At 29.4% G+C, this 11,553-nt stretch overlaps 1 protein-coding gene across 1 annotated transcript; it reads left to right on the top strand.

Annotated features, from left to right (window-relative positions):
• The first annotated feature begins 4,644 nt into the window (after positions 1 to 4,644).
• On the top strand, positions 4,645 to 10,976 carry LOC125813877 (protein DOWNY MILDEW RESISTANCE 6). The gene is made up of 4 exons (XM_049493355.1): positions 4,645 to 4,963; positions 5,051 to 5,298; positions 9,699 to 10,023; positions 10,221 to 10,976. Exons 1-4 carry the CDS (start codon positions 4,766 to 4,768, stop codon positions 10,461 to 10,463), a joined length of 1,014 nt encoding a protein of 337 aa, XP_049349312.1. The 5' UTR covers positions 4,645 to 4,765; the 3' UTR covers positions 10,464 to 10,976.
• Positions 10,977 to 11,553: the final 577 nt, after the last annotated feature.

Below are 11,553 nucleotides of genomic sequence, written 5' to 3' on the forward strand. Positions count from 1 at the left end.
TGAAAGAAAACAAGCAAAGTAAATTAAACAAGGTATCAATGATCAAATATAATGGAGAATATTTTATTATCAGAACTCAACAATGGTGTTTATTGGTGAGCAAGAATAAAGCATATGTTTTTCATAATGTGAGAAAGCTTATTAGGAGCCAGATTGCCCATGCGATATGGAATCATGAGATGAAGTTGAAGTTTTGTTTGGACATGCGATATGAAATTTTTGTGTTGTATATTTTCTTATAAATGTAAGAATCTCATAAGTTGTAAAACTATTAAAATAACCCCAATTGTTTATTTAATATTAAATAAACAAAAAATTATAAAATCGCATAATAAATTATTACAAAGCTATCTGCCTCCACTTAATTAATTGTTTCATCTAACTTTAATTGATCAAACTTTAATTCAATAAAAAAAATTGAACATAAATTGTAGTGTACTAGTCTTTAATATAATCCTCCCACATAGTACGGACAATCTTCTCACGTTGAACTTGCATTTCTCTATCATATGACAAAGAAGACGAACCAACATTGTTACTTTGAGCCATTTGTTGGTCAATATCATTCGCAACTATATTTTCATGCTCATAGACCTTACATATTTCAAAACCCTTTTGGTATTATCGTAAATAATTATGTAACATTGTACAAGTTATGACAATTTTCACTTGTGTGTCAATATCATATGGTTCATGTCTTATTTCACTTGTGTGTAATTGCACATTTTAAGTACATTAATTTTATGTTAAAATCAAACATATTGGAAGTAGTGATTATTAAACATACATCGCCAATTTTGTCTTTTTTCATATTAAATTGCTTTAAACATTTTAATATGTAGCCGAAAGAGAAGTTTTTATATTATGAAAAACCAAAAAAGTATTACTCCATCCGTTTGTATTTATATTCACCAAATCACTTCTTACTTTATCATTTATATTCACCAAATTGAAAGCAATAATAAATTCTATGTTGAAAAGAATAATAAAAGTAATGATGTGATTATTAATTTTTATTTACATATGAAATAAATATTTAGTAGATATAATGTGGGGATGTTTCAACAAAATATAAACTTGTGGATCAATTTTTGTATTTAAAAATCTCAAATCATGATATGGAATTTCCATATCATGATGAGAATATGATATTTCATCTCATGACATGGAGTCATGAGATGGAATCAGCTTGAAATCGCTTGCCCAAACGTTGATTTCATCTCAAGATTTCATATCGTGTTATGATATCGCATGACCAAACGTCTACTTAATTACTTACCGGACAAAAAGTTAAGTCTATATGTTGGTCAACATTTTAATATTATATTATATTCTACCTTGGAATGGCCGCATTAACAATTTTTGTTTGTCTATTTGTTGGAGCATCTACTGGATCATTGCTTGCAATGGATAAACATTTGTGCCTTAGTGGATAATTAATAACCGAAGGCATTATTGCATTAGCCTTTGTGATGAACGTTTCTTTGAACGTTGGAAAGTTGGCCGTTGTGCCAATGCACGTTAGAGGCATTGGTTACCCCTCTCATTATTCCATTCTTAATTCCTCCATTATTCTTGTAACATATGTACCTCCTAAGACCATTATTTTCACTATTTACTATACCATTATCTTCCTATTTATTTCTAGGAAGACTTCTTTTAGTATAAATAGTGATGGTCTTCATTTGGTATGTTATACACAACACATAAGAAAAAAATAGAGTGTATAAAGTTTGTCAAAAAAAGAATTCTTATTAGTTGAAGGGAGGTGTTCTTTTTTGTGGATTGGACTCAACTCTTGTCCAGAGTTGTTGAGTTATATATTGTGATTAGGTTGTTGTATCCTGGAGGGAACAAGTCAAGAAGGACTACTGTTGGACCGGTGAAAACATTTACTGCAGTGAGCTTGAATCTCCTTAAAGAGAGCGAAATATCTGCGCCTTAGCCTGAAAAAATTTATTTCTTCATTTTATTTTCAATTTTAATCTTGTATTTTTTTGTTTTTTTGTAATTTTTCACTAACACTATGTTATAGTATGAAAAAATTACTTAAAGGATGGATTATTCTATGAACAATATATTGACTAGTTAAATGTAGTCTTTGTAACTATAAATATTCAAATAATAGCTCTAAGGGAAAGGTTTAGTCATAATATTCACGATTATATGAAGCTCTAAGTGGGGAAAAAGGTCTTCCAAAGCAAATTTAGACATTGCTATTAAAGAAAAAAAGAGAGAATAAATTTAAAGATTAAACAGAACATGATAATTTTACATGATTAGGAGTAATATTATTATCTTTTTTGTAATTTTCTACTTGGCCAATGAGAAATTTTTTTTGTCCCTTGACTTTTTGTTGAGGAAGTCCTCAATCCCATTCCAATTTAAGATAAGCGTTATGTCATGTCCCGCCATTATTCGAGCCAAATTTTGCAGCCAAGTAGGCGTAGAGGTTTCTAGAGTCAAGGAGAGAACTCTAGAATGCCTTAGATATTTCAAGAAAGCCTTGGAGAATTCTAGACTATGTAGAATTCTCTAGAAAGGGGGCCAATGTGTATATACCTTAGGGACTACTCTTGTAAATATTAATTGCACTTTAGTCCTTAGGAAATGTAAAACAATCTTCCAAAAGCAATACAAAAGTGTTCTTCCAAAACTCTCTTTGTTCTTTCTAAGTCTTTCCTTAATCATTCTCTTAGCGATTCAAGTTTTAAAGGCTTCCTTGAATTTACAAGATCTTGAAAGAGTAGTAAGTAAATTGTCAAGGACTGCACGAAACTTTAGCCAACACTCTAAGTCCGTGACAGTTAGTTCTATTATCTCATGAGAATGTATAAAATAGTACTCTATATAGATTCTGATATATTTTTTCTATTAAATTAAGTTTTAGGCTTGACTCCCACCTAAAAAAAAATACTATCAAGAGGACAATTTTTCAATTTTCATAGTGAAATAAAATTAGGAATCTCGTCCTAATTTGATGTGAGATTCTTTCTATCAACTCCTTCCCCTTCATGCTCGAATTTGAAAGTTCTTTATTTGAATTTTCACTATTTGGTCGGAGTGATATTCAAGGATAAGAAATATATTCCCCTCTCCCACGTACAATACGGTGGCGCCATACCGAACCCAATAAACTTGACTCTTATACAATATAAAGAAATGAATAGTGAATCTAACTCAATTCAAAAGTTAGTTTACAAAATAAAGGATTGCCTAAAATCAATATAAGAAGATTACACATCTCTTTTTTATATGATGTGTGATTCTTCAACACCCTCACCTCACGCTCAATATTAAATATATATGATACATGAATAATTTAATTTAGGACAACGTCATCCATAAATAATTAATTGAAATGAATTTTACTTTGATACCAGGGAAATGAATTTGATTCTGATGTGAAATAAATATCCTCACATATTGACTATATTATATTGTATAGAGTAATCCTTATTTATTTCATCACTTTTGTCCGACCAATTTTTTTCTAAAAAAAATATTTTTTGCATTTCTCATTGACGTCGGCACATTGTATGAATCTGACCAGTCTAAAAAGGGATGATCAAATCCAAGACAGGCACGTCGGTAATCATAATTTATTTACATTAACTATACAGGAGATTAAAGTAGCTTGTGATTGGTTACCTACTTAATTATAAATTAAGTGATTTAGGACCCATTTGAATTGACTTAAAAAGTACTAGCTTTTAAGTTAAAAGTAAAAAAATTAAACTGAAATGACTTTTAAGTCAAAAAATAAAAGTAGGGGGAGCCTACTTTTGGTTTCTGACTTATTTTAAGTCATTTTTGTCTTATTTTAAGTTATTTTTTACCTTGTCAAACAATTCGTAACTTATTTTAAGTCATTTTTTGCTTATTTTAAGTTATTTTTTATATTTACAAAACACTTTCAGAAGTAAAAAACTGACTTAAAAGTAGATTTGATCAACTTTTAAGTCAATCCAAACGGGCTATTAGTAAGTTATTTTAAAAGTATTTTGATTTTAATATTTAGCTTTTAAGCAAAGAAAATTTGATTTACCTAGTGGTTAAAAGTACAAAGAATCTGATGATGACGGTCAGATCTACAAATTAGTAGGTAGTACTCCGCTCATTTTAATTAATTTTTTTAAATCTAAAATACGTTTTAGAAAGTAAAAAAGAATTTTAAATTTTTATGCTATTAATTAAAAGATATATAAGATGTAGTGAAATATTCTATAATCTTGTTATATTAAACATGTCACGTGAAAAATTAGAATTAAAAAATTGTTAAAAAAGACATCATTTTGAAATGGATTATAAAGAAAAATGATCAAACAAATTTATACAAAAAGAGTATTTAATTTTTTTATTTTAGTCCGTCGCATAAAAAATGAGACGTTTTTGATGATATTATCACTCTCATCTATTTAGCAAAAAGTTCATAAAGGTATGTTCTTCTATTTAAATTTTATTTATTTAAGAATATAGTTTTAAAAGAAGCAGTATAGTACTTATATACGCTCATCTTGAGTCTTTGTTTAGCTTAGAGAAAATTCAAATGATATTATACTAATATATTAAATAGGTACGGTGACATGACACATGGGGATAACTAGCCTGTCTATATAAACATGAACCTTCTCAGAAGTATGAATAAGAATATTGTGAATAAATCTTCTTCATTTGTAATTCACAAATTATAAGTCCTTTTTTTAATTTCCAATTTAATTATATTTATTTGGTACGCCATATATATTTAATATCAATAGATTCCATGGAAACGAAAGTTATTTCGAGCGGAATCCACCACTCTACTCTCCCTCAAAGTTACATCCGACCCGAATCCGACAGGCCACGTCTATCGGAAGTGGTGGATTGTGAAAATGTTCCAATAATTGACTTAGGTTGCGGAGACCAAGCTCAAATAATCCGTCTAATTGGAGAAGCTTGTCAAACTTATGGTTTCTTTCAGGTTCTTATCGTTAAAACTCATGAATTAATAATCATTTTTTTCGATTAATAACGGAAAGATTTAATTGACTTTATGACTATATTTTAGGTAATTAATCATGGTGTACCAAAGGAAGTTGTAGAGCAAATGCTAAGGGTAGCTGGGGAATTTTTCAATTTACCAGTAGAAGAGAAGCTAAAATTGTATTCAGATGATCCTTCAAAGACCATGAGATTATCTACTAGTTTTAATGTTAAAAAGGAGACGGTTCATAATTGGAGAGATTATCTCAGACTTCATTGTTATCCTCTGGAGAAATATGCTCCTGAATGGCCTTCTAATCCATCGTCTTTCAGGTAAACACCATTAATTAACTTTCATTATCTTAATATACATTGCTATCCGAGTCATTACTTTTAATTATCTTTATATACGTCAACCACTTTGTGTGTATAGTTATGCATGGTAACCTCAAATAACAGCGTGTATCGTATCATATGTTGTTACGTATTTAAGTTGTTTATAAATAGGAATATTTAAAAAGTTGGACATGTGTCAGATGCGCGTCAGGTGTTTGTCAGTCTTATAGAATGTAAAATTAATTTCTTTTTAGAAACAATATCTATAAACAAAACCTCACTATAAAATTAAAGAACTACTTATTTAAAATATTAAAAAAATAGTAATTGATTAGGGAGACTAGTAATAAATTATTTCATCCTAAAAAGGGTCAACTCATAAAAAGAAAAAGAAGGAAGATGATTCTTTGATAATTAAAACTACCTAATCTACCTAGCTAACCTTTCAATAATGTACAAACTGATCTTGATTTTTCTAGAATGCATATTCACTTTGAATGTCCCAACCATTTTTAAGTCCGTTACCTTTTCTTTTTCCTTCTTTTTTCATATTTCAATGAGTATTTAAGAAGTACTCTCCCAATTTCATATTAACTGAATTCGTAAAGTAATATCTACTCTCCCAATTTCATATTAACTGAATTCGTGAAGCAATACCCATTTATTAAGAAAAATATTCAATGACATAATTTAAATCATATTTTTACTATTATTTTTTTTTGTAAAATCATAAATATAACTTTGCAAGCCGTGCAATTTATCACTTAGAAAATATGAAATTTCATTAAAGAAAAAGATAAATATGAAAAAAAAAATCAAACCCCCATCTTGATTTTTGAACAATTCAATTATTTTGTACAATCCAAAAATTCAGATAATATGAAACAGATGGAGTATTAAGTTTGATTTTGGTCACCTATATTCCCTCTAGTATGTTCAAATATTGAATCACAATTGATTTTTTCATAGATGTAGTCTTGACCTAGTCAATAATTTTGTTGCTATTCCCCAACTTCCGATAACAAAAACTGTAATAGCCACATAAATTAGAGTAACCATTATTCACCATAAGGAAAAAAAATGTAAAATTTTGATTTTTGGAAAGAAAAAAAGGTAAATGTCAGAAACAAGCATGTGAGGCCACATTTGACTATTTCAACGTGTCGTAGTTAGTATCATTTTTTTTTTAAAAATAAAATAAAATATTGTCTCAAGAGGTAGTACTACCATATAGATTAATAATTAACTAATTAAATATTACGTCATGGATGACAAATTTGATGACACCATCATTGTCGCTATATTTTTTCATGAATCGACACGTATGCAATGAGTGTGTCACCCTAGTGATGACATCACTATGGAGACGTAAGCCGACAAAAGTGATAGGTGATGGGTGGCCTTAACTCCTGATTCGTGTCGACTCAGAATCGGATTCCTTCGTTCGATTGAAATCTTTTCTTATCTTACTTTAATTAGAATAATTTAAAATTAATTTTTATTTATTATATAGTTATACAATTATTTAATACTTTATTTTATAGCACAAATTAAAAAAATTATTATATCTTACTACTATATTATGTTAAGTCGAAAAATGTTACATTTAGAAAAAGTAGTGCCTTTTGTTTTAGCAAAGCTCTACTGTTTCTATTTCCTACACAAAAAAAGTACTTTTAGCCTCTTTAAAATATTCACCCGGTCACTTTTTGTCGATCCAATTATATATTAAATAAATTATATTTTGATACGAATTTGTCTTTTTATTATCACAAAGAGACACATAGTAACCTCGAAAATCAAAGAACTTATCCCAATTTTAATTAGCTAATTTCCTTAAAAATTCGTTCATTTAATCCATCCCAACCCATAAATATTTTAAAAAATAATATAAAAATACTCAATAGGTGATACATACACTGCCTTTGACCATTTCAGACCCATCATTTTCGTTCGTGTTGTGCAATTTCCCCAGCACTTTTCTTTCTAAGTGTTAATATTCAAAAAAAATAAAATGATTCGACTAATATAAAGTTATATAGCATATGTTATCATCAATTTTTTTTTATTGTAAGGTTTGAATCTAGACCGTTGAATGTGGGTATAAGTATTTTATACATTCTATGTACCTCTTTCTCAAAAAGTAAATAAAAGAGTGCTTAATAATGCGAAAATAAAGAAATTATATACAAGTCTTTTTTTATTGAAATTTCTAGATCACTTTTTTTAAGTGGAGAATAGTCCAGAAGCGAATTAATTTAGTAAACATAATTTACTAGTGTAACATGTTGCGCTATAATTGCCGAACAAGGACAAGTAACATAAAATAAACAAGTTAAATATAATATTCATAGTTTTATGTACCCCATAAGAATTTGTCTCATCCCTTGAATTTTCCAATTTGTGTGTCCAAAAAGTAATAGTCCCTTTTGACAATCTCGTAATGGTGAAAAACACCATAGTACAGCAAATTTTCTATACATTGTGATAAAATATCAAGTTTCGAGACCATAAGTAACTTATAATTTGTTTATAATGCTAAATGGTTAGGAAATTTGATTAGAAATTTAAAAGTCTATAATATCTTTTTTATTTTAAAATAAATGATTTTTTTTTTAATTAAAAAGTATTAAAGTTAAAAGGATAAAAATGTTCATAAAGGTAAAATAACATAGTGTGAAAGAAACATCATTATGGCCAAATTTTCTGGAAAAAATGATTTTTCCTTTTATTTTTTATATTTTATCTTTATTTTTACCCATAATAGACTTGAAAGGATATTTTGTTCTATTCAATATTTCTTATGCAAATAAATTTTCTCTTTCTGGAGTATCTATTAACAATTACATAAAATGTTTAATTTTTCTGTTTTTATAATAATGAGTAATGATGACAATTAGTTTTCTTATTTTAAACAAAAGAATAAATGACGGTGGGTAAGCAATGAGAATCTGAAACATAAAAAATAAGAATATGCTGATTTTGTTGAGTTTCATGGCTAAAAAAACGCGTTTTTAAGGATTAATTTACCAAATGAAAGTGACTTGCAACAAAATTTCAAATGGCATAACGTAAGCCAATGAATTATGGGGTTTTTAGTTCAATTATAGAGCATTTGATTAAACTTTATACTTTAAAATAATAAAAAATGAGTGGGGGTGTTGGATTAGAAAGCCAACACAGCACAAAAATATGTTTATTCATTTCTTAGTGATTAAGCCAACCCCAGATCATCATTATGGTCACCATCAAAATTGATCCTGTTTTATATTCCATTAATTAATTAATTAAAAGCAAGTGAATTGTGTATGCTAATTTGCGGCTGGTTTCACGCGTTAATTAAAGTGGTGTTGATTTTTGTGTATCTGTTAAAGCTTCAAGATTTGCCGACATTATTTCTTTTCCAAGTTTCTTTTGGGGTAGAGTTGATGGACTTTTGAATAGCGGGGGAAGAAAGTTACTTCCTTTCTCTGTTCGGATTTATTTGTCAAAGTTTTGAATAGCGTGGAAAGAAAGATACTTCTTCCATCTCAATACGTTTCGATGTTGAAAGTTAATTTTATTGATTTTTAAAGCTAAACTAGATTAAATTAGTTCAATATTTTATAATTATAATTTAATTCTTCGAAAATCTTAATGACAATTATTATAAATATTGGTCAAAATCTGGTTGGTTCACAGATAATATTATACCAAGATTATTATGTTGAGATCATTTTCTTTGAACTAATTTATTTTATTTAAAAGGTAATAGTACCTACTAGAATGAGATTTTTATTTGAGATTAAGGTTGTTTTTAAATTTTGTTATATTGATTGAAATTATAAATTTAATCTGGATTCATTCATATCTTTAATCTGTAAAATATAATTTTTAACCCAAACTTAATCCTGAAATACATTTACTTTATCCTGCGTACCAAATTACTTGCCCCTTTGGTACACCCTTATGGACACTTTTAAAGTAGTTGTTTATAACATTTATAGCATTTTTAAAGTATTTAAATCATAACTATAGTTGATTCGCCTTTCTTAGTTTGAACTTGAGAATATTGTGTCTTACTGTTAAATTATGTCGTGCCCTTAATTCCATCGCATAATTATCAAACTGAATCATTCAACCAGTTTCCTAATATAATTTGGACATAATAATGCCTATGTCTGGACTTGAGAGTTGTGTAGAATATTAGTCTGATAGTTGAGACTTTGTCATTCTTTTAAAGTAAACTGAGCCCAACACTACATTAAACATAGCTTAGAGGGCTCTTACTAAATTGGGTGACATAATAGAATTCTCACTACTTTTTCTTATATAAAATAAAAAATGATGTAATGTATCAATATTCTATTTATTTCAATTTGAAGAAGAAGAATTAATCTAAATAGTCGTTGTTACAGGAAAATCGTGAGCAGATATTGCACGGAAGTTCGACAACTCGGATTTAGATTGGAGGAAGCCATAGCAGAGAGCCTGGGCTTAGAGAAAGAGTGTATAAAAGATGTATTGGGAGAACAAGGCCAACATATGGCTATCAATTTTTATCCTCCATGCCCACAACCAGAACTCACTTATGGGCTTCCGGCCCATACTGATCCAAATTCACTTACAATTCTTCTTCAAGACTTGCAAGTTGCTGGTCTTCAGGTTCTTAAAGATGGTAAATGGTTGGCTGTCAAACCTCATCCAGATGCCTTTGTCATTAATCTTGGTGATCAATTGCAGGTAAACCACAACTCCTTGAGTCGTTTGTTTGTTTTGAGGTATAAGTTATAATAATATTGGAGGTATTAGGTACTCGTTGAATTATTTATTTATTCCACCATTCACCTAAAACATAACTACTAGGGTCACTTTTTTTTTATTAAAGTGCGATTGCAAAATAAGTTAAATTTGAATCTAATACAATGGTGATTGTGCAGGCAGTAAGTAACGGTAAGTACAAAAGTGTATGGCATCGAGCTATTGTGAATTCAGATCAAGCTAGGATGTCAGTGGCTTCGTTCCTATGTCCGTGCGATAGCGCGAAAATCAGTGCTCCAAAACTCCTGACGGAAGATGGATCTCCAGTCATTTATCAGGACTTCACGTATGCTGAGTATTACAAGAAGTTCTGGAGCAGGAATTTGGACCAGGAACATTGTTTGGAACTTTTCAAGAATTAAAATATGGGATAAGGTGGGATCTCCTGGAATTAAGTTTAGAATTAAATTTATATTTTGTTTGGTTGAGTGTGAGATAAATCTATACTTTCAATCAAACAAAATATAAATTTAATTTCAAACTTAATCCTTGATATCCCGTCTTCTCCGATCCAATCAGACTTGGGCATCATTTAGTCAGCAAACCAAATGACCCCGAATCATAAGTAGTACTACCTATTTTTAAAACCCACCATTTTAATTTGTCTTTTTGCCGAGTTGCCAGCATTTTCAGTACCTTTTTATTGTAGATTCGAGTAATAGTTATGGGGTGTGAGTTAAACTAGTCTGAAAAAAGAAAAATGAAGACACCAATTATATCTTCATTGCCTTGCTGATTTACCCAATTACATGACTACTCCAATTTTATGTTACTGTCGAGTAGTATTAGCAATTGTCCCGTAGAAATGGACTACAAAATCTTGTTGGAATAATAAGTTGTAGTAGTAATTTCATTGTTTACTGTATTTGCTTCACTGATTTTACTTCTGTGGAAGTTTGCGTGTATTACCTATGAGTTATTAAATACTATGATAATAATAAAACATCGATGTTCGTTAATTCTTCAACGGATTGGAGCAATGTGGTGTCATGTTTACTCACCTTTGTTTTGTGAGGCCATATTCACAATGTAGGTGTTGAATTCTCTCTAAAATTGGTATAAGATTATCTGTTGGCACTCATGCTACAAGAAGACTAAATAGTGCACTTGATTATATGTTACAATTATTTATATTTGATTGCTTGGGATCATATTCCACTTAATACATTTTTTCTTCTGTTTTTTTAGTGGTGCACTTATGTTCTAGAAATTCTTGATCCCCTCTGCAGCTATGAAACAACAAACAATGCCGTTGTGAGAAACTAACTTGAAACAACAAAGCCATAAACAATACTAGTATTTTGCTGTTAAAAGGCCATATTATCTAGAGTACCAAATTAACAAAACAAATACTATTCAGTAACATATTTGCAATTGGCAAAGCTGTGTCACAGCCCACAATTACATGTGCCATGGCCTAGAAATGAGCAAGTTGGACTATCCGATGAAAAA

This window comes from Solanum verrucosum, unplaced genomic scaffold (assembly GCF_900185275.1).
Source record: "Solanum verrucosum unplaced genomic scaffold, falcon-dt-bn FXZP01000205.1, whole genome shotgun sequence".
Classification (NCBI taxonomy): domain Eukaryota; kingdom Viridiplantae; phylum Streptophyta; class Magnoliopsida; order Solanales; family Solanaceae; genus Solanum; species Solanum verrucosum.

What these genes read in the sequence shown, in the direction of transcription:
- LOC125813877 (XM_049493355.1), top strand. Translation starts at nt 4,766, where the DNA reads ATGGAAACGAAAGTTATTTCGAGCGGAATCCACCACTCTACTCTCCCT. An exon ending in AAACTTATGGTTTCTTTCAG is followed by an intron (nt 4,964 to 5,050) that starts GTTCTTATCGTT and finishes ACTATATTTTAG; the next exon opens with GTAATTAATCATGGTGTACC. An exon ending in ATCTTGGTGATCAATTGCAG is followed by an intron (nt 10,024 to 10,220) that starts GTAAACCACAAC and finishes GTGATTGTGCAG; the next exon opens with GCAGTAAGTAACGGTAAGTA.